The sequence below is a fragment of the Poecilia mexicana genome, unplaced genomic scaffold (assembly GCF_051168715.1).
Source record: "Poecilia mexicana isolate PSO_F unplaced genomic scaffold, ASM5116871v1 scaffold_18, whole genome shotgun sequence".
Classification (NCBI taxonomy): domain Eukaryota; kingdom Metazoa; phylum Chordata; class Actinopteri; order Cyprinodontiformes; family Poeciliidae; genus Poecilia; species Poecilia mexicana.
The window spans coordinates 9,584,024-9,607,593 of NW_028263387.1; the positions used below are offsets into that span (position 1 = coordinate 9,584,024).

At 35.5% G+C, this 23,570-nt stretch overlaps 2 protein-coding genes across 3 annotated transcripts; both read right to left on the bottom strand.

Annotated features, from left to right (window-relative positions):
• Positions 1–716: 716 nt before the first annotated feature.
• Positions 717–10,503, bottom strand: LOC106906553 (B-cell receptor CD22-like). 2 transcript variants are annotated; one of them, XM_088015424.1, is made up of 13 exons: positions 9,949–10,503; positions 9,698–9,730; positions 6,309–6,575; positions 5,288–5,566; positions 4,613–4,879; positions 3,902–4,147; positions 3,636–3,761; positions 3,427–3,442; positions 3,256–3,347; positions 1,967–2,017; positions 1,821–1,877; positions 1,661–1,738; positions 717–1,200 (listed from the first exon to the last, which is right to left on the bottom strand). In XM_088015424.1, exons 1-12 carry the CDS (start codon positions 9,977–9,979, stop codon positions 1,680–1,682), a joined length of 1,524 nt encoding a protein of 507 aa, XP_087871550.1. In that variant the 5' UTR covers positions 9,980–10,503; the 3' UTR covers positions 717–1,200; positions 1,661–1,679. The 2 variants fall into 2 exon arrangements, with proteins under 2 accessions (XP_087871550.1, XP_087871548.1); XM_088015422.1 differs by having other exon boundaries at positions 1,821–1,883.
• A 122-nt stretch (positions 10,504–10,625) lies between these two features.
• Positions 10,626–21,144, bottom strand: LOC106911930 (Fc receptor-like protein 5). Its single transcript, XM_088015418.1, has 18 exons — positions 21,058–21,144; positions 20,798–20,830; positions 19,130–19,393; positions 18,426–18,689; positions 17,218–17,499; positions 16,687–16,947; positions 15,939–16,211; positions 14,698–15,003; positions 13,959–14,228; positions 13,291–13,539; positions 12,638–12,763; positions 12,497–12,512; positions 12,318–12,409; positions 12,058–12,108; positions 11,747–11,797; positions 11,612–11,671; positions 11,484–11,534; positions 10,626–11,121 (listed from the first exon to the last, which is right to left on the bottom strand). The coding sequence occupies exons 1-18, from the start codon at positions 21,092–21,094 to the stop codon at positions 11,054–11,056; spliced, it is 2,754 nt and encodes a 917-aa protein (XP_087871544.1). The 5' UTR covers positions 21,095–21,144; the 3' UTR covers positions 10,626–11,053.
• Between the last annotated feature and the right edge of the window lie 2,426 nt (positions 21,145–23,570).

A 23,570-nucleotide genomic window follows, 5' to 3' on the forward strand; every position in this document is an offset into this window, starting at 1 on the left:
TTGTGTAGTTTTATAAAACAAATCAGTAAAAAGTATTAGACCATTTGATTGACTTCAGTACTTTGACTTCCTATTTGAGCATCCTATCTGAATTTACTGTTCAGTATTTCAGCATTTGAATTATTTTCAGAAGATGACTTGATCCTGGAATAATGATACAAAATGAAATGGACCATTCAGATTTTTTTTTTATGTAAAAATATGCCAAACGAATATTTAATGTATGTATTTCAGCAACCAATCACATGCTTTTAGCAGCTGAAAATGAACTACTGCTGCTTTTTTTTTTTTTTTTTTTGCTTTTGCAGATTGGGAGGAACTAATTTAACTTAGTTTGTTAGAAGTAAAACAGCTGTGAAATGTTATTAAATAAAGTCTGTGGCACTTTATTATAAAATAAAGTTATTAATAAAGTCTGGTGAGATTAAACCCTCAATCAGATGACTGACAACATAAAACCATTCAGAAAAATCCCAACTATATCACTTACTTCATGTGTTCAAACTTAATTATACGGATTTTGACGGATCTTTCTTCACAATACGTTTGACTGGAGACAAATGGCTTAGAGAAACTATAAATGTATTACATTTTAACTGTAAAGCTGACTGCGCAATCACTGTTAAGTTGGATGACTGATGTATGTACATAAAGTGCTACACTAGAAATGTGATGCAGTAGCAAATGAAAACATGACAGCATGAAAAGACAAACTATTCAAGTATGAAAATACTAATTTTATCAAAATTTGAAAAAGAAACGGAGAGCTTACAGTAACAACTAATACATTTAAACACATTGCGAAACAAAACTACAAAAAATGTACACGTTTCACATTTTCTTTCTTTGCTGCATTTTGCGACAAAACACATTTACATCCAAGTCTTCAAAGAGTTAAAGAAAAACCATCAGCTCAAAGAAAGGCTGCTCTACTTTAAATTTTACATCAGTAAATATGAATCAAAGAATTTAAGAAAATACATTTCAGCACTTTTGCAGTAATTTCATAAAACAGCTTCCTTAAAAGACTCCTATGCAGGAAGATGTGGAAAAAGTGGGATTTTGAAGGACGTGATGAGCTTGAACTCATGATAACTTCTAGAAGAGTCCGTCACATCGTGTATCTGACGTGGCAGTTTTGTTATCCTGACCTGGTTTCAGAATAAAATACTGAATCTGCTGCTGCAGGACTCCTCCGGTCTGGAAATGAAAAGAAGATCTGCGTCAAACTTTTAGCTTCAGAATGAAAACGGTGAATCAAGAATCTGAAACCTTTCAACAGATTCGTCACTGTACAACTTTTAAAGATAAAAAACGCTTGACCTTGACGAATAAAGATGAACGCACACATATTCTCAACCTTTCATTTTTCTCTGGGATTTATTGTACTTATTTAATCTCAGCTAAGCAAGCGGCCAGTATGAGACTCATGAACTGTATGTATGACCGAACCTTGGCAACTGTAACCAACTCAACTAAACTCCTGATTGAAATCTGGAACAGAAAACATCTCAGCAAGCATTTGTTCAGCTCAACCGCAACTTTCACTTTTGTATTAAATGGCGCCCAAATCGATATGACGACAGTAAACCTTAAATTGCTGTTATGATTTCGCTTTCCCTACATCACAGCATAGAATATCTGTGAAATCAAATATTACCTTTCAGTTTATTCTCGTTCTACTCCTGCAACTTCACTTCAGAGTAAACGGCGCTCTCCTCTGCTTCCCGAGGCCTCCCTGTTGGGATGGTCACAGCAACGACAGGAAGGTTAAAACCGCTCAGTCGTTTTTCTCCTGTTGCACATTAACTGGGACTCACTCGTTCTGTCGACGTCTTTCAGTTCAATGTGAGAGTACGTGACGTCTCTGGGTTCATCTGCGGCTGAAACGTTTCACGGTTTTAGATGAGCTACGGCGGATCAAAGTTAACTTTTGCATCTGTTGTGTTTCGAGGATGTACTTCACCATTTCCTGTCGCTTCAGAGGACTTGACTGACGCATAGAGGTTGGTGTTATCTGCAGTAAAAGAGGGGAAACGTTTTTTTGGCGCTTTCTTCTTTTTATGTGGATAACACTTAAAAAAAACCACACACATTTCTGTAACACATTTTAGAGGAGAATTGGTAGAACAAGTGGAATTTAGTGGCTAAATGTAATTCAGCAAGTTTTGTTAAAACTTTTGCAGCCGTCACCAAGTCTAGTCATAATACTGTCAGTCCAACATCATCAGTCTAATCTACTTCTACTGTTTCCGGAAGAAAAACATGGTGAATTTGTACCAGAAGAAGTAGTTGAGCAATAAAAAAAAAAAAAAAAAAAACTCAACAGTCATGACATGCATGCTCCTGAGGAAGCCTTTATCTAAAGAAGAAAACAGCAAATGTTGTGCAGCGTTGGTCAAAATAGCTCATTCCAAATATGGTTCACTATGGCTAAAATGTTGATGGGAGAGATAAAAATGTACACAAGTGAGATAAACGGCTTCTCTGCTACAGTTGCGTAAGCAATAACTGGTAGCGACAAACATGCTGTTTCCGAGGAAAAAAAAAAAATAGAAGAGCAGCTGTGGAAACAATAGTTTCAAAATGTAACATTACCACACATTCAAAGAAAACTAGCTCGATGTTTTCATCTCTTATTACAGTAAATGTTTGAGTTTGTGAGGAGAAATGCACAGCGTTGTTTTTTTTGTTTTTTTTGAGCAGTGCAGTATTTCCTTTTTCTCAAGAAAAAGAGCAGGAACAAATCTGAGTTACTGCATCCGTCTACTCACTCTTTAAAGAACATTTTCTTAAAATATGGATCTTCTCCCAGGAAACCAACTAGATAAGATGAACTTCAGCATTTTTCTTTTTGCCATTTTAAAAGTGGTCAAACACCTGCTGATGGCTGCAAACTTCAACCACTTAGCTTCTCTGCGACTTTCTGGAGGACATGTATTCAAATTTTAGTTGGCATGTTTACATTTCACACTAGTTCTCACTACTTATGTGGATCAGTAAAAAGAGCCATAATCAATTTAAGGTACATTTTTTAAAGTGTATCATCAAAAGCAGAGTGAAAATGCAGCATTAAAAAACACAAAATTAATGACATTCATGCAAATCGTGATTGTATGGAAATTTCTGACTGGCATTGTCGTCAAATTTTATTAAACTTGAATGAAAAAGACGCTTAAAAACCATCGTTATCAATGACATCATAATTAGACGTAACAAATCTCAATGACTAAACACAAACATTGAAGCTCTGACCTTGAGGAGGAGAGCTGTAGTCATTATCTTCAGTGTTGTTGACTCCATGGTTGGTGTTTGAGGTTTGACCTCTGCCCTCTGCCTGCTTCGATCTGAAACATCAGACATGCAATTAAATTGATCACAGTTTGAAAATTGTAGATTTTAAAGGAAATAAACTGCTGCACTGACCTGATGCACCATAAACCTGTGAAAATATATTTTATATCACATTATTCCATATTTATTTTAATAAGTAACACAGTTATTTAAGTTCATTATCTAAATTCCAGATTTAGGGATTGAGGCTAATTTGCATCTGCAGTCATATCTCTCACATCATCTCTCTTTCTTAAAAAAATGGATCAATAATATATTTTAGGGAAAAAAAATGGCGTCACCTTTGGACCGTCTGCAGCACCACAACAAGAGAACGAGAATAATGAGAATAATGAGAACGACTCCAACAACTGGTCCAGCGATCAACATGACAGGAAATGAAGAGCTGACAGGACTGGATACAGTTACTGGAAATAAGAAACATTAAAAAGGAATGGAAATGGAAAAACATCTGCATCACACCCTCAAAAAGATCCAAAAATTTCTCCCCAAACTACTAAATGGATTCACCAAAGAAAACACCTGAAGTCTTTAAAATCCTCCTCACCTCTAACAGACATCCAGCTCCTTGGTGAATCTTTTCCTGAATGTTGACATTTGTAGAAACCTTCATCTGACTTTGACACTGCAGAGATCTTCAGCTCCCCTCTGCTGTCATTATGGATGAGTTTATCATTATGATAGAAAAACACTTTGGAGAGACGACGTTTTTTATCTCTGCAGCTCAGAGTAACAGGATCTCCCTCAGTCACAGGATGAACAGGACTCAGCAGGAGAGGAGCAGAATCATCATCTGTAAAGCAGATAAAATTACATTTCAGGCATTAGTTTCAAACTTGGAGCTGTATGTCATTAACGAAAATATTTTACGTTTACAAAAACCAGAGTATATTTTGATTTCAGACAAATTATCTGTAGTAGATGTTTAAAAAAAAGTGACTTATAAATAATCACTTACACACAAATGATCTTGTGCATTTAAAACAACTGAATTTGACCATCATGAAGTAAAACACAGAACCTCCAGTTTTAGAAAGAATCCATATGTTGCAATCATCAAAATCATCATTTGATTTTATGTTAAGATTCTTACTTTTCTAAAAGTTAAATTGTATTTTTGTTGGAGTGAAAAATGAGTAATTCATAAATATTGTGTTTTACAATGATGAAGACATAACAAACATTCTGCACTGTATAAATACGAAATGTATACGATAGATAAGAATCTGAAATAAAAAGTTTATAAATCATAACCCACCAGGTACAGTGATGTTCACTGCATTGCTGAACTCTCCTGATACAGACTCACACCAGTAAACTCCACTATGAAACTGGAAGCTGTCGGTACATGTAGATCCAGTCATTCTCCTCCAGATGAAGCAGTCTGACAAGTAGCCTATTTCTGTAAATATCCACTTCACTATCCACCCAGCAGAGTTTCTCCCACAGTTCAGAGTCACAGATTCAGATCTGAAGTGTTGAACTCTGTCAGGATTCACTGAGAGAGAAGCTGCTGGATGAGGATCTGGAAAATAAATACAGAAACATCCAAATCATCTATGGCTTTATTTATTGTCTTTAGTTTCAAATATACATTTTATCAAAGCAATAAATTAATCAAACAAAATGTCTTCAACAAAAACTTTGTCTCAAAAGACAAACTGCAGTTCATGAGCGATTTTGGGAGAAGGGGGGTTGTTGTCAAATACACCAAAACTTTTACTTTTCACTTCATCATTTTATGTTTTTATTGTGCTTTGGATAAATTCAACAATATATGAAAACCAAAATAAAACTTTAACATTTCTTTTTTATATTGATAATGAATCCAACAACTTTAAATTACTGTTAAGGATAAAGTTCATGGATCAGTAGAAATAATGTAAAAACATCATTTTTTACTCACTGAGTGGAGACACACAGATAAACTGACCTGCTGACCAGACAAAAGTTGGATCTCTGTATTTTAGTTCTCCACTTCCTGCTTCACACACATAACCTGCTGTGTTATTGAGTCCATGAACAATGTAGACGTTCTCATCAGTCCCATCAGAGCTGCCAGGCAGCAGCTCATAGTTGTAGAAGATGTTTAATGGTTTAGGAACAGCTTTATACCAGAAGAACCTGGTTCCTGCAGGTGGATGTTGAACCTCACAGCTCAGAGTCACTGAGGCTCCAGGACTCAGCCATGATGGAGACACAGAGAGTTTGTCTGTTGGAGAGAGTTTTTCTATGTCAATAAAAGGCTTCAGGTTAAAGAAAAATATCTCTTATATAATAACTCAGTGTAATTAGAGAACTCAGATTATTTCCAGACAGTTGGTAAAGCATTTTATTCCTCTAACACATTCCTCTGCATTTTATGAAGGAATTCATGCAGTTCTAACTTTGAAATATTTCATTTTCTCAAACCCTCAGAAATGACTCAATGAGAAAATTAGTTTTTATTTATATTAGCTATTCTTGTATAACTGTCAAATATACCTTTAACTAAAGGTTTGTTCCTTTAAAACTAAGAAAGTTCTGGTAGGAAACAGACATTTATGCTCAACCTATAACACATATTTTAATTAAAATATCAGTCGTTTTGTATCTGTAAGGAAGAAGTGGGTTGGTAATCCAAAGAATGAATGAAATTTTATTTGAATGAATGAAATTTTATTCGAACATGATATAAATATAAAAATAAAATAGTGCACAGTAACAAGAAGTGCATAAAAAAGAAGAGAAAATACAGATTTTTTTTTGTTTCAGTTAACATATCATGCTCAAAATGGGGTAGGAAGAAGTGAGAACTTATGAACTCCTACCCCCTCAGGAATCAGACCAACTTGTTTAAAGAACAAACATTGATAATGAAAAAACATTAATCTTTTAACTAATTGTCACTTATTTGCATCAAATGCGTTAAAAATGTGCAATGTTATTATATGAAAGATTTATGACCAACTTACACACAGTTAATACGACAGCATCGCTCCAGGCTGTTGAGTCACTCCTACTTGTTCCTCTGCAGCTGTATTCTCCACTATGAGACTCATTAGCTGAATGTATGTTAATGTATTCATTGGATTCTTGAGGTTTATTTAACCTGGTTGGTCTCCATTCATACGTCCATTTTGTTCCTTCTCCTCCTGGGATTCGACACTGGAGATAAACTCTCTCACCTTTGTATATCAGAGGCCCGTTGTGTTTCAGGACCACATTGGCTTGAATGGGACCTGTTCACATAAACAACATGAATGTATTAGTTTAAAAGAAACATTAAGTCAAAAAAAAAAAAAAAAAAAAAATATATATATATATATATATATCTTTTGATTTAAACAAAATATATATCATCATTCATCAAGTTCATCAAGTTGAATGATGACTAAAATAGAGCTCTCTCTCTATTTCCACTTAGATCCTCCACCAACCAAAGCATTTAACCTCCATTTAGTCGAGTTTTGCTTGGCATCACATTTGTTAAATAATGTATTAAATAAATAAATATCCCTGAGCATACTATGTTAAAAACTGTACATTATGACTGTAAACAAGGATGTCTAAGATTTTAAAATGTCCTGCTACGTTATTTTATGTTCTATTATTTCCTTATTTTATAATGTATTTAGTGGTTTTAAGTGTGAATGTAATATGACGGTTATGATGTTTGGATTTTGCAGCAGCCAGCGTCTGAACCCAAGACAAGTTTATTTTGGGACAACAAAATTTGTCTCTCCTTATGTTCAGTTTACATTTTATTAAATTTATAACATTACTTTTTTAAAAGTTACATACAGAAACATCAGCATGAAATAATCTGTTGGAATAATTCTTCATTTTCTTCAGGCATGTGGAGCATAAATCAGTTTTTTTTTTCTGGTTAATCATTTTTTCAGCTCTTCACAGACCCATTAAGTTTTCTGTAAATTTCTGTTTTTACGTTGAAGTGAAAAGTGAATAAATGTAAAAATGTGATGAAATGTAAATGTTCAATCAATACGACAGACCTCGTTTACTTTTAAGGGAAGGATTAAAACAAAGTTGATCAAACTTATAATTAGACTTATTAGATTATTCTGAACTATGTCTGTAATTAGGAGCTAATGATTCTGACCATCTTTACTCTGCTACTGTCTCACTATTCTCAGTTACTCATTATCTACAGTTATTGCTGCCATTAACTTCATGTTCTCCCTCCACTTTTATGAATTGTGTGGAGCTTTCTCACCCTGTTCTAATAAATGACCATGATTAATAAACAGGAGGTTATTTATCTAATATAAATAACATATATAGTTATGTCAACATATTTTCCCAAAGGCGTCCCAAACGTAGGATCCTCTGATATCGTTTACCTCTTTTTCAAATGTAAATGAATTAATAAATATTCTGTTAACATCAATGCAACAAATTATAACAGAGGCCCGAAAGAGACACTGAAGGAAAAAAAGAAAAGAAAAAAAAACTCTTGTGTGCACAATACACCTGATGGCATCTTGTGTGGAACCAGATACCGTCCTGTTCATGTCACATATTATCTTGTGCGCACAAGAAATTTATTTATTTATTTTTTTCACTTCAATGTCCCTCCAGGGGCTCCATACATTCTCAACTAGAGATTGTTAAATATTATGTTTGCAGTTGGTTTAAAGAGGGTTAAGGATGCCATTCACAAAAATAATGAATCTGGTTAATTTTGCAAACTGTGACTTTTATGTTGGAATATTATGTACCATACAGCTGATGGGTCTGCAGTTTTTCCAGAATGTGGTGCATCATGTTGTTTCTTTTTGTCTTCTATTTGAGAAATCACACATCTCAGAAACATGCAGCAGTCTTTGAGGTTAGACGTCTAAAATCCCAATAAGCTGAAACACTGATTGGTCGAACTGATAAACTTATTGACATGTTGTTGCATATAAATATACTAATGCTGCATCCACAGCTAAGATCCATTTACTTTTAGGGGAAACGTTTATGTTGCTGTTCAGATTTAGCAGGAGTTTCTAGGGATCCTACCGAGGTGTGTTGGTCACCAGGATGCCCTTCGTTCAAACATATTGAAACAGAAAATACACTAATATAGTCCATGGGCTAAACTATACAAAACAATAATGAACTAATTGATGATGACTTTACAACAACAGTACAGTTTTATTTTGCCTGATTCTCTTGATTCTTCAGTGGATCCTAGTTGTCTTGGATTATCTGGATCTTGTGGACCAGAGGGTTTTTTGTTGCCATTTGCTTTTTTATGTCCTGTCAAAATATTTTAAACTCAAGTTCCTGAATCTTTTTATTTCTTTTTACAGATTTAAAGAGAACAGACATAGTTAGATTTCAACGTTCATCCTCTACCCTCATCAGATGAGGCCACTGATGCGTTATTCTAGTCACTGTCTCATATTGCGACTGCAGACTAGAGACTAGAGACGTAACGTGAAAATGCAAACCTCACGGGATTGAAGCTGGACCCACACTGACATTACAGACCAACTCAACCAATCAACTCAAACATCAACATATTCAATTCCTGTCCAGAAGATTTTTAGGCTGAGAAGAGATTAAAACCTGATAGGAGTTTAAAAACTCTTAATCTTAATCAACATAGACATGTTGAAAACACAATGATGTTTTTTTTTATTTATTAAAATGTGGTTGTGCTATTATAGGCAGAGGTGTTAACTTGACAAACATTTGCTTATATCCTCAGCAGACGGTTTCCTGTTTTCTCATCCAGTCTGCAAACCAACAGAAACCTTGTCGAGCATGAGAGGTTGGCTAAACTTTCAGGTTAATATCGAGCAGCTTTTGCTCTCGTCTTATTAGTTTGGAGTTTTATTTCCAAATAAACCTGGAAATAAAACTCCAGGTTGGTTTGATGTGAAACAAGCAACACAAACATGTAGCAGCTGAGAGGTGTGAAAGGGTTAAAAGGTCAGCAGCTAACGCCAGTACAGCGGACGATCTTTGGTCCGGTCGGCTTGTTTCGTCTCCAGATCTTTGGAGAACTTTGTAGTTACTCTCAGTCAGAAAACCCAACATTTGTTCTTACTGATAAAGGATGAAAATAAAAGAAAATGAAATATATTGTAGCTTCTGATTCACTCTAGCAACATTTTAAGGTTTCCTAACGACACTGGTCTCGTCATAGTGGCTCCTTGCATCCGAGCTTTGTGGGTTAACAGGTGAAGCTGCTATAAAGACTCTTGTGGTCTTTCTACATAAAATCCTTCTTGTTTCTGATATTAACAGAACAAGAAGTTTTAAATTTCCACCAACAGCTTGAGAGATACTAGTACAAATACATTTTAAACATGAAGTCAAGACGATATAACCAGGAAATGTGTCTCACCTTTGGCGTATCCACTGATGACTGAACTGAACACTAAATAAAACAAACACATTTATGAAAAAGTTAGAAAAATGGATCAATCAGGAAGAAAGACAATCACAATAACAGAGAAAAACTGGCATTTAAAAACATTTCTGAAATAATTTAATACAACAATATAGCTGATAACTTGAATTATCTCTTTATTTAGACACAGGAAGCCATTTTAGTTTAACTAATCATCTATTTTTAAAGTTATTAAATTTACTTACAGAACAGCACGTAAAGCCAAGCGTGTCCCATCCTCACATCTCGACCTGCTGAACAACTGTAACCAGGAAATCTTCTATCTTGTGGAAAAAAAGAGAAGTTCCCAGAATACTTCCTCTTTATAGCTGCTTACGTGTTTCCTTCCCATTACTCAGAGTTTTAAAAACTGCAGCAGCTCAGACCGCAGCGTTACTCAATATATTTATACTTCCCATCGACTGCAGAGGAGTTTTTTACTACGACAGCTTTCAGGAAACTGTGGTCTGTGTGCAGAATCATGGTGACAATTTACTGAGAACAGGAAAGGTCAAACTGCTCTCAATTTGATGGATTTATTGAATGAATTTAGGGTTTTTGAAGCTGTGATTGCTCAATCACACACTTTGAATTTTAACTAAACTTGTTTTTCAGCTGCAAAACGATAAAGTTGCACAAATACCTTTGCAAACTACTTCCTTTGTCACCTTCCTAAAAAAAAAAAAAAAAAAAAAAAGGGCCTTAGTTGTTTTTTTGTTTGTTTTTTACCAAAAGTGAAAAATCTCTTCTGGCAAGAAAAACGACATGGGCCATGACTTTAGGAAGGTGATGATATATAAATGCAACTCAAAAAATTTAAATGTCATGGAAAACTTACTTCAGGAAGTAAAAATCATATATTACACAGTTTCATTACACAGAGTGCGATATTTCAAGCTTTTATTTGCTTGTAATTCTGTGAATTATGGTTCACATTTAATGACAAAACAGAGATATATCCATGCTATGTGTGAAAGGAACATCGTTTTAAATTTAATCCCGCAAAAAATCTCCGGAGTTTCACACAAAAGCTCACGTCTCACTTTTCTCTTTCAAAAAAGCCTAAATGCAAATGTTGCAGATTCTCAAACATGAATCAAATTAAATGAAAAGCTCATAGATTGTGCTGAAAAACAATATTGATCCTTCATAAGCAATTATATCATCAAAATTACAAAACTTCTGACTATATTTAGTAACTAATTAACTTAGATTTTACGTTTTATTGTTGACATGTTTTGTGTTCATGAATGCAGCTTTCTTTACATTCTTATTGTAAAGTTTATCTCATATTTAGCAGCTTAAACCAGCTTAGCTTGCGGTCTCCATGGCGATTTCTGAATACACGGCCTCATCTGTTGCTGCAGGACTGCATGCTCCTGTAAACGAAGAGACGGTTTGTTGAAAATATTTGTCAAACTAATCATTAATAACGAAGCCGGCATAAGTTAAACGTAAAATTTAAAACGGATGAAAGACAAATGTCACTCTGCAGTTCCTCATTATCTGCAGCTGGGCAACTTAGGACTATAAGTATAAATATGGACGTTAAAATAAACAGTTTATTGGAAAATTTCCTATGAAGAAATATAACAAACAGACAAACTGTCACGATTCTCCACCGTGTGTTTGATGTAAAGTTTAGAGGCCAACTGATGCAGATGATGATCATATTAAGTTTCACTGTGATGTCATGAAGATGTGTTTCAGTAAAAAGATCGACCGTCGTTACTGAATGTACCTGAATCTCCTGTTCTCAGTACAGAGTAAGGCGTGCGCTCATGAGGCCTCCCTAAAAAAACAAGACAGGGTCAGAAGGTTTGAGTGTTATCGTCTCATGCTGGGTGTTGTGTGTCGTTTTGAACTCACTCTCTTGTCCGACGTTCATCACTTCAATGAGAGAATATGCAGCATCTCCAGATTCTTCTTCTATGAAATACAGGACGATATGTCAGTTACTGATGATCAGGCTCATTACATCATCAATTCTTTGAAGATTAATACCTTCTCCTGCAGTTTCAGGGTTTTTAACCGACTCATAGACATGAACATCACCTAAAAATATATATATATATATAAAAATATTTTAAAAGCTCGTGGAAGATTTACACACTGTGCTCATTTGATTCCTGAGGTTTCACTAATAGCATAATCCAAAAAAACTATAAATCAAAGTAAATGACGATAAATGGTATTTTTTTCTATGCTGTGTGTTGTTTGGAAATCACCGTCTCTTCCTAAGTTGAATCATATAATATGTAATTTACTCATAATCAGGTCCACATTATCATTCAGCTTTTAAAAAAATACACTACCGTCTCCTGCAGCTGCATGGGATTTGACTGACTCATAGAGACCAACATCACCTAAAGAGCAGGAAAAGAAAAGAACTTAAAGGTTCTGTTGAACAAACTTCATCAACAAAGTAAGAAAGATGCACTGTAAGTAAACAAATAACCTTATAGGACAACCTTTTACCATTTACTTTCCTTTTCGTTGTCTGGCATAACAAATTATTGTCTGGCAGTAAAGAGGAATTGATCACACATGTAAATAATTCATATCAAATTCTGACCGAGAAGCAGAGCGTTGTAATCGTGGCTTCCGGTCTGGTTGACAACATCGTTTCTGTTGGAGCTCTGATTGCTGCTCTCTGACCGACTGGAGCTGAAAACAGTGAAAACAGTAAATTTGAGTCAACAAACTATTGTTGATGCTCATCTGGGATGAAATATGACAACATGTGATACCAACCTGATCCACCATGAATCTGTAAAAGACAATAGTTATGTTATTTTGTTGCTCCAACCATCATGTTGCTACAACATCAAAATGCAGCTTAATGTTTGATTTAAGAGTTTTTCTGATCAGGTATGTGAAGAAACATGTTCTCACCTTTGGACCGTCTGCAGCGCCACAACGAGATCAGGAGAATAATGAGAATAATGAGAATAACTCCAACAACTGGACCAACGATCATCATGACAGAAGATGAAGAGCTGACAGGACTGGACACAGCTACTGGAAAAAAGAAAAACATTGAAAAGGAATCAAAGTTATTTACTGATATTTATGAGCCTATTCTCTGTTTCCATAAAAACATGACGTTTCCCCATTAGTAACTTAACACTAAACACTTGTTTGTGTTTTTCAAATCTATTTTTGATGATGAAATAAATGACAAAAAGCGAGACCAGGTCATGAACTTTGGGGTGAAATAAGATATTATTTCTTTAAAACTAAGGTACAGCAATGTCTGTCCAATCGACACTGTTTTGTGTTATTGACTCCCAATCAACTGCAACAATTTGATTTGTCTTAGCAATGTTATTTTTTTCCACTCCAATATGTTGAAATCCCCTTCAAACCTATTTTTGAAGGGGATTTTTGTGATCTATATCTACCAATTTCCACATATATGAGAGAAAAATTTACTTTTGGATGACTTTTAAGCCAATGTACATCAGAAAAATCAGAATATGAATTACTGACAGGTTTCACCTACGTTCATTAAGGATGGATAAATCAAATATTTTCCTCCTCCTCACCTCTAACAGACATCCAACTTCTTGGTGAATCTTTTTCTGAATGCTTACACATGTAGAAACCTTCATCTGACTTTGACACTGCAGAGATCTTCAGCTCCCCTCTGCTGTCATTATGGATGAGTTTATCATTATGATAGAAAAACACATTAGAGAGAAGATTTTTATTTTTATCTCTGCAGCTCAGAGTGACAGGATCTCCCTCAGTCACAGGATGAACAGGACTCAGCAGGAGAGGAGCAGAATCATCATCTGTAAAACAATCACAGAGTATTACATGTCAGAATTGATTTTTTATAAATAGAGGTGACATAGAGGAAAATAAGTAAACAAATAAAAAATTATGTGCAAAGCAGTTTTTTTTCCTCACGCCAAGATTTAACACTTGATTTCCAGACAAATTAAAGAATAATCAAATGTGATTTCTATAATTTTCTGCACATATAAAGAGCCACTAAAGAAAATCTGTATGTTATCAAGACTATACAAGACTGTTGAAAATCACTACAGAAGGTTTTGACAGTCATTATTGTGGATTCCTAATTAAAAGTAAACAATAAATTAACATCAATAATAATAAATTGGTTTCACCTAACAATGCATTGGGATGAATTGTGATTTTTTTTTCATATACAAATAGTAGAAGAACAGTACTAGGAAACATAACTTACTCTGTACAGTGATGTTGACAGCATTGCTGAACTCTCCTGATCTAGACTCACACCAGTAAACTCCACTATCATACCAGTATCTGTTAATGGTGCATGTAGATCCAGTCATTCTCCCCCAGTTTGAGCAGGTCAAGTCTGACAGTCGGCCTGTTTCTGTAAACCTTTTCACTCTCCAGTCAGTAAAGTTTCCTTTACAAGTCAGTGTGACAGATTCAGACCTAAAGTGTTGAACTCTGTCAGGACTCACAGTGAGAGAAGCTGCTGCTGAATCTGAAAAACAAAACACATTTTTATAGATTTTATTTTAATACACAATTATGTGTAAAATGTTTCATTACACGTGGTTAAGGTATTACTTTTATACACAAAACCAGAACATTTAAACACATAAATTAAGCTAAGATAATTATTTAATTTAATAATTGGATTTATGCCTTAAACTATTTAGACAGCCATCTATTCAATCATTCAGAAATATAACAATAAGAACTCAGGTCCTTCTTGTTGCTAGGAGACAGTGCTACAAGCTGTGCAGTTTGACAATCTGTCCAATATTTTACCAATCAAGCATACAATCTAAATATCTATCCAGCACCTTACACTTCTGAACTATAGTTCTGCATATCAGATACTGAACATCAGAATTATATTACTAAGATAACACACTGCAATTTTTACACAAAGTTTCTAAACAAAGTCAGAAATTAGAGGAAGAAATAAAAGAATGAAATAAACTGACCTGCAGACCAGACAAACTTTGGTTCACTGTAATAAGTGTAAAACTCTGATTCTCCTCTTCCTGCTCTGCACACAAATCCTGCTGTGTGGTTCTGTCCCTGAATGATGTAGGAGTTCTGCTCAGTCCCGTTGGTGCTGCCAGGAAGCAGCTCATAGCTGTAGTATGGTGGCTGGTACCATTTGGATGGATCAGAAACAGCTTTATACCAGAAGAACCTCCATCCTGCTGGCTGATGCTCCAAACCCTCACAGCTCAGAGTCACTGAGGCTCCAGGATTCAGCCATGATGGAGACACAGAGACTTTATCTGTTGGAGAGAGTTTACTTTCTCATCAACATCTACATATCAGTGACAGACATCTTAACTTCCTACTTCTTTACATGTTCAGTGGTGCAGCTTGTTCTATCTGGTAACAGCCAAATGTATTCAAGGCAAAGGCAATGCTACTAATTAAACTTTTAAACTACAATAAAAGAAACTGGGCTCTATATCAACTTTGCTTATTAGAACATTCCCTGTGTTGGAATCTGTCATTAGTGGGATTTGATGCAGCTAGGTGCATGTAGCATGCTAGCTGTAAGCCAAACATTCCCAATTATTGTTCAGACTTTGCATATTGACATCATTCTAAGGTATATAACTGATTTCTGAATGTTAAGTCGTTTCCTTTTCCAGCAGGGGACTGACCCTGATTTGACCTGTACCACCTGCCCAGGTGTTCCTAATAAATGTCCAGAGAGGAATCAGCCGACTCCTGTCTCCTTAGTTAGAAAAGAACAACTTTACCTTGTTAATGGGGTGACTGATTCATTAAATAATATGTTATTTGATTTATTACTGCCCTATATTATATAAAAACTTCTAGTTTCAGAAGTTTTCCATTAGGAATACTCAGAATCTGAACTCCTACAAACAGATCATAGCTGAAGTGCATGATCAGAAAACACAGATACAAAATCAACTATTTTATAGTCAAAACATGTTGGTGGGATTAAAAAGACCATGACTTTTACAAATAGCAAAAAACCTTACTGAAAGAAACAGTTGGCTCATTTGACTAATTTTTTCTATGTTCCCCCCCATCTTCTGATTCTAAAATTGTTGTTCTGACACAACTATTTTATCTGCTATTATTCAACATTATGTTGCATTCCATTTATAATTGTGTTTTATAGAAATCAGCAGATAGAAGATTTAAACTATGCTTGTTATTTTAATGATAAGCTGATAACTAAACTCACCAGTTTTCTGAATAGTGACCTCTCTGCTGGTGTCAGTGTAGAAAACTGGATCTCCTCTTCCTCCTCTACAGCTGTACAGACCTCCATCTGAGACTCTGATGGTTCCATCTGGTTCATTGTTTTTAATCTCTGTAGCTCTAGAAGACTCAAAGTCCCGTTTGAACCAGTAAATCCTCCAATCAGCAGAGTTCTCCACTGAACACCTCAGTGTTACACTGCCCCCTGCTGGTATGATTGTGTTGTCTGCTGTCACTGTGGCTTTGGGCTTCCGTACTGGTCAGTTGAAGACAGGTTGAAGGAGGGCAAATCATTAAAAATGTTTTGCAAAATATTTTGAGAAATATAGAATAACCTTTAGCATTTATGGTGTCATTTACTCTCTATCACCAGTTAAAACATTTGTATTCCTCTCTACGAGCATATCTGTAAAGTGTGAGTGATTTAGGATTGGAAATGTTTATTTTGTTCTTTTGTGCAATTTTCTGAATTAATAATAACGATGTTATGATTTTCAATTAAAGAACTTCACTTTGCTTTGATGGTCTGTCATTAAAGGTTTTCATTAAAAAAAATATTGAAACGGTTTAATTACAGTACATCTACAATTCCATTACTGATGTTTAGAATTTTGCTTTATTTTTTTCAACAATTGTTATTGATCTAAAAGTTCAACAACTTCTAAATAAACACAATCAATGAGCATCAAAATGAACATAACTTTCATATTAATGAAAAATGACCAACTTACATACAACTAATGTGAAAACATCACTCCACACTGATAAGGAGAACCTGTCTCCTCCTGCTCTGCAGCTGTAATCACCGCTGTCAGATTCTGTTGCAGAGGTGATCATGTATTCTTGGGACCTTCCAGGTTTAACAGAGTTGTTTTTTCTCCATTGCTTTGTTCCATACCTAAATCTTCCATCTTGGATCTCACACTTAAGGGTAACTTTCTCTCCAATGTATATCTGAGGCCAGTTGGGTTGCAGGATCACAGTGGATTTAACTGTTTGCATGAAGAAGTTAAACAGGCAAAAACAATGATGAAAATAATTTGTTAAATTCACTTATGTCAATTCAGGTGGAAGATAACTTTTTACTATTGCTACTATTCAAGGAAGGAAAGATACAGTTTCAAAGCTTAAAATTTTTAATATGGTTATTTCAAGGTCAAGTATAAGTAGTACATATTAAAGTAGTTATTATTTCTCAGCTTATGTAACAACTTAATAATAAATTATGCTTGTTTTAATGATAAACTGATAACTAAACTCACCAGTTTTCTGAATAGTGACCTTTGTGCTGTTGTCAGTGTAGAAAACTGGGTCTCCTCTTCCTCCTCTTCCTCCTCTGCAGCTGTACAGACCTCCATCTGAGACGATGATGGTTCCATCTGGTTTATTGTTTTTAATCTCTGTAGCTCTAGAAGACTCAAAGTCCTGTCTTAACCAGTAAATCCTCCAATCAGCAGAGTTCTCCACTGAACACGTCAGTGTTGCACTGCCCCCTGCTGGTATGATTGTGTTGTCTGCTGTCACCGTGGCTCTGGGCTTCTCTGCTGTTGAGTTGAGGAAAGTGGTAGTGGATAGGTCATGAAATTTTGCCAACCATTTTGTAGAGTATAAGCTCATCGTTAGTTCTTATTGCGTAATTTATGTTATATCACCAGATATCAGAAACATGAGACAAAGTGTATGAACATTAAAATACCAAATCCCTAGATATGTATTATTCTCTAACCAGATTAAAGGCATAAGTTTAATGAACTTGCTCTTTTTTACGTGCTCTGGACATTTCCCACGAAAGAAAAAATTATAATCCCTTTGCTCTTCTGACGAAATGAAATCAGTAATTTATTACCTGAATAACATATAATGATTGATTAAAACCCACATAATTTATTCAGTTTTTCTATTTAGTTTGTTTACAAAAGTATTTAAAATGGTAATTTTACTGTGAACAACTCAGTTCTTTCTCAACAATTGTCTTCTCTCCCATATATTGTAGCTGTGATTCTCTGGTCTGAGTTTTTCTTACTTCATCTTAAATTTAAAGGCTGATTGCATTTTCTCTACACAGTTTTGAGAAAAAGACAGTTTTGTGATTATTTGCTATTCTCTATGGTTGTCAAACATTTCAGATCATAAATTAAACATAATAGGAAAAGATAACACAAGTCAACAAAATGAAGTATTTCACTGAATCTGCTTATTTTAAAAGGTAAAAAACCCAAATGGCCCTGGTTGAACGGGATTGTCCTCATTGGTGAAATATCTATTAATGTCAGAGAGTTGAGTTCAATTACAGAAGATCCTCAAAAATCAGTCATTATGCCTGGATCCATAGATGTTCTTGTAGTTTCTGATCATTTTCTTTTTTGATTTTAAAAATATGAGGTGCCTTAGCTAGCCAGAGTTGGCTAAAAGTTTTATGTTTTTCTTTAGATGATAATGATAAGCTTGAAAAGAGGAGAGTTTGACTCACACAACACTGACAGTCTGAAGGCATCACTCCATTGTGTTTGCTTATAGTCACTTTTAGCTCTACAGATGTATTTTCCTCTGTCAGACGCAGTAGCTGAGTTGATCTTGTATTCACTGGATGATGGAGAGTTTCTATTGGTTGGTCTCCATTCATACGTCCACTGAGCTCCTTCACCTCCTCTGATCTCACATCTCAGAGTGACTTTCTCTCCTCTGTAGATCTGAGACCATTTGGGCTCCATAGTCACTGAAACTCTGTTGAAAACTGTCAATACAACAAATGGACAGATAGACGTAAGAAAAACCAAATACAAAAACGTCTTTTTGTTTTCTGTTGAAAATGTGTAAATTTACATTGTTCTATTTTGTAGCAAGAATTTGAATGTGTTGTAAGAATATGAAATATTTTCCATGAAATACCTGTGCTACCTTGGATTATTTATTATGTACCCTTTAAAATCTTGGAATAACTTAAACGTCTGTAGAAATGTAGAGTGAATGTACTTCATATATTTATCTCTGAGCCGTTTATCAGCTGAAAGATGTTTAGTTTTACCTTTTTGTTGATGAATTCTCATTAGTCTTACATTATCAATATAAATGTTCAATTTGATAACAGATAGTCTGAAATCAGTCACTCAGCAGAGTTACAATTTGTCCTACATATGGGATTCAATTGTTATTGTTCTTAAAGCTTAAACTCACCAGTCTCCTTAATGATGACATCATCGCTCACAGGTGTAAGGAATCCCTGTGTAAATCCTCTGCATCTGTAGATCCCTCCTTCAGTAATACTGAAAACTCCATTTGATGTATTGATAAATGTCTCTCTACCGTGGAATGAGGAGCGTCTAAAAAGATCAAACATTAAAGCAGCAGGTCTGTTTGCAGAACAGGTCAGTGTCACTCTGCCTCCTGCATGTTGAATGATCTCGGCATCTGCTGTCAGAGTGACTTTGTCTTCACGTTCTGAAAAGTTAGGAAACAATAAAACATGAATGTTGTCATGGCTGACTGTTAGAACTAAATCACAATCATTTATAATTATCAGGTAAAATAGTTTTGGATTTTGAATATCATAGGAAAAGACATCCGACATTGACGAGCTGATCTGGGCATCAGAGAAAGCCCTGAGTGAGCTCAGAAATTATACTAATGATAATAATAATTTTATAACACTAAATTTCTGTGCCGCATCATAGATTTTTCTGTTAGGACAAAAGTATAAGTAGACCAACCCAATTTTTTTTCTCTGGGGTCACAATGTAGAGTTGGTTTATTTCAGGATGTTATGCTTTTCTCTCAAAATCTTTGTTTGTGAACGCAACGGTTTTAACAGTTTGATCAGCCATGATGAAGATCATCAACCCGGGTATTTTTGCAGAACAAACAGAGAATAATGTAGACGAGGGAGATGTTGAAGCTCTTTCTCTAACATTCCAGAAGATTGAAACACCAACAGGAGAATTTTTCCCATTTTCAACTTGACCAAACTACAAAAGACATGCATTTTTTCTTTATTTAATTGTGGAGTATTTGCTGCTCTTCAGGCCTGGATTTGTCAGTCATTTTCAGGTTAGCAGCTGGAGCTTAATTAACTTAATTAAAGCTGGGCCAAGCAGTATAGGATATGAGGATACCTTAAGACTTAGGCTGACAATCACAGTGGCAAATTGTGGAACAGATGGATGAAATTATGACAGATTTGTGCAGATAGATAAAATTCCATAAGCATCAATTCAGCATCAATAGTCAAACTGATTTTTGTTTAATTTTGCATGTTTGTGTCATATTGGCTGCAGTATTTTTACATGAATGTGTAGTTTGGATCGTTGAACTCAGCTTCTATCCCTACAGGTTGTTTTGAAACTGTTGCCATGTTAACTTTTCAGTACTAGACATTCAGGCAGGGTTGCTCTTCAATGACAACTGAACAAAGCACCGTATATTAATATGTAATTGTCAGCAGACTGACATGTGGTTATATGGTCATGTTGTCAATTTAAAACAGATTTCTTATAAACAGGTTAGTTTAGTAATGTAAAGTTAACATTGTTCTTTTAGTTGGAGCATAAAACTGAAGTGGTGAAAAATAGACCCTGCATTAGGCGCTGGGCTGTTTCTGTGGTGGTTGTGGTCGGGACATTTGGTTTTAGCTGACAGCCAGAAGGGGAAGGCCGAACTATAAAAAACATCTAGTCTCCGGTTGATAGTTTAGTTTCACTTGCTTATAAATGTGTACTTATACTTAAAAGGGCTGCAACGCTACACAAATCATACTAGCTATATTAAAATGAAAAATAAGATAAAATAATTTAGTAACATCTGTAAATTATGTAAACTGATTGAGAAAAAATAAAATGTATTTCTCACCTTCAGCGTTTCCATAAAAGGCCACACAGAGCACTGAAACAAAGATAAACTTTGTTAGAAGATAAATTTCTATCAAACTGACAGAATTAGTGATTCTACAATTACACATTCGTATTTTCACATTCAAATAGCTTTTATATAAACTCAAATCACCTAACTGGGTGATTAAAATAGTTATTTTTTTAAGTCCCAGATGAACATGTTCAACCAGTTTTACACTTTTATCCAAAATGCCAACAGAGACTCAGTAATTTACTCACCGAAGAAGCTCAGCCTCAGTAGCAGCTCGTTCCCCATCCTCACATACAGACCAAATGCGACGTCTACCTGACTACCAGGGTGTAGACTGTCGGTTTCCTCCCCGCTTTGATGTCAGCAGTTATCAGAAACCATTGTATTTCCTGTCCGCTGCATGTTAGCATGTTTCATGTGCAAAGATCTGTTATTGGCCTTTAAAAAACACTCAACCAAAATTCCAAAGGTGATGTGGATTTCTGCACATGCATGAATTTATGGTGCAAAAAGCATTAAAGAGAGCTTGTCCTTTTTAAAATGTGTTTATAAATAGAATATCTTCTGCTTGTAGTGCATAGTTTTAGCATCAGTCATCCGCTCTAAGGTGAAGCGATTTTACAAAGAATGCCTTAAACACCAAGTTTGTGAAGCTCATGGAGACTTAATGTAAAAGATTTGCAGGTGTACCTACAGCTAAAAATGATTCTACAAAGTAGTTAAACTAATACACATGCCAGCCACACTAACTAGAGTAACACCACTATTAAGTGTTACTTTCCTGTTTCTCACAAGTATTGCTTGTTCTCCATTTAGAGCTGAGCTCATTTACTGGTCACATAGACAAGGTGTTGCTGTTAGCCCAGATACGGAGCTCTGCAAAGCCACACACTATTTATTTGTTCTGTACGTGTCTGACTTTGTTCCTCTACGCATCATAGTGCAAAGTTTTGTGGCCATAACTGTCCTAACAATGTGACTCATGTGAAACTAAGCCGTGCTAATGATAGCATTGTGCTGTTAGCTTGGTGTGTTTGTGATGCTAGAAAAACATCAGCAGACATGGCGTTGCTAATGGCCACCATGTTGTGACACGGCTGTGTGCTTAAAGGCTTGTGAAACAAATAACTGATGATTTATAACTTATCTATCTTCATTTGAATCAGTGAGGAAACAAGCTAGTACCAGGACTTTAATATGTTTGTGTTTATTATTTAACCAACCGTGTCCCTTTTAGAGTCTGTAGAATAGAATATCACCTGCTGTAATTTCAGTGGTTCAGTCCAAATCTTGATACTGAAAGATAATTTGTTTAGTTTTCAGAAAATAACTTTTTTTTTTTCAGACAGACCACATGACAAATGTACTATAAATGTGACTTCAGTGGACATCATAACTGTGTTCCCTAGTTCACATGAGAACTGTCCAATTCTAAAATTGTCACTTGTAGTTCATGTGACGCCCCGATGCTAAAAATGACCAAATTAGTCTAAATTGGAACATTTTGTGGATTGATGAAGCAAAGGTGGAACATGTTTAAAGGGGCAGTATTATGTATTTTCCAGGCAGATAGAGCCATTTTATACCACAATAAAATAACTCCACTTATAAAAAATGCTGAATATATAAAATATGATGTAAAATGCCTTGAAATTAGGTGTCTGTTTCTTTAAAAACTCTTGTTCTTTGTGAAACTCCGCCTTCAGTAAGTCATTACATCAGCGCTCCTCTATTAACCCTTTAACAACGTTTTTACCAGCGTTGCACTGAGAAGCAGCTCATATAATGAGCTCAGCAGATGTTCATTTCCACCAGATGTTTGCTAATTGCTGCTGGCTAGCCTGAAGGAGCTGATGGGGGAGTAGGAAGTGAGGGCTGCTCTGTGAGGCCGAAGCTTGGAAACTGCATCTCTGAGGAATTGTTTTGTACAACTGAATGGTTGCCATGGAGATTAAAGGATTTCTCAAGAGAGAATAAAGACAACACTCCAGTTATTATTTTTGACCCTGGTACTACCTGCAAGTCTACTCCTGTGGACTTGGGTCCGCTATCACATTACTTAAAGCCATTTGTTACAAATTTGGGTTTTGTAATGGACGCAAATTTTAAGTTGGACAAGCAAATCAGTGCCGTTGTAAAAACGAGCTTTTTCCATTTGAGGCGGCTTGCAAAGATTAGGAATATTGTATCAGTGGAGTATTTTGAAATATTAATCCATGCGTTTATTACAACACGACTGGATTACTGTAATTCCTTATATGTGGGTGTTAGCCAGTCTTCCTTGTCCCGTCTTCAGCTGGTCCAGAATGCGGCTGCTCGGCTCTTAACTGGATCGCGGAAGAGAGAACATGTTACCCCGATTTTATACTCTCTGCACTGGCTGCCGGTACATTTCAGAGTGCATTTTAAGATTCTTTTATTTGTATTTAAATCTTTAAATGGCCTTGCTCCCTCCTATCTCTCTGAGCTGCTACATATACACTGTCCTCCTCGAGCTCTTAGATCAGCGAGCCAAATGAACCTGGAGGTGCCGAGGACTTCGAGAAGGCAGAGAGGAGACAGGGCGTTTGCTGTTGCAGCTCCAAAACTTTGGAATTCAGGCCTCTTCTTTAGCAATTTTTAAATCTGCTCTTAAGACTTACCTTTTTCGGTTGGCCTTTGATTCAGTTTGAGCTGCTGCTTTCCTGTATTTATCTGGGTATGTTTATGTATTGTGTAGGGTGTTTTAAGTTACTGTATTGTTGGTTATAGTGTGTTTTAA

Coding starts and splice junctions, on each gene's coding strand:
- LOC106906553 (XM_088015422.1), bottom strand. CDS start 9,979: ATGGGACACGCTTGGCTTTACGTGCTGTTCT. Junction 4,880..5,287: donor AACTTTTGTCTGGTCAGCAG/GTCAGTTTATCT, acceptor TTTATTTTCCAG/ATCCTCATCCAGCAGCTTCT. Junction 2,018..3,255: donor CTACAGCTCTCCTCCTCAAG/GTCAGAGCTTCA, acceptor CTTTTACTGCAG/ATAACACCAACCTCTATGCG.
- LOC106911930 (XM_088015418.1), bottom strand. CDS start 21,094: ATGGGGAACGAGCTGCTACTGAGGCTGAGCTTCTTCG. Junction 20,831..21,057: donor ACTGAGGCTGAGCTTCTTCG/GTGAGTAAATTA, acceptor TCTTTGTTTCAG/TGCTCTGTGTGGCCTTTTAT. Junction 11,798..12,057: donor CCATGCAGCTGCAGGAGACG/GTAGTGTATTTT, acceptor ATATATTTTTAG/GTGATGTTCATGTCTATGAG.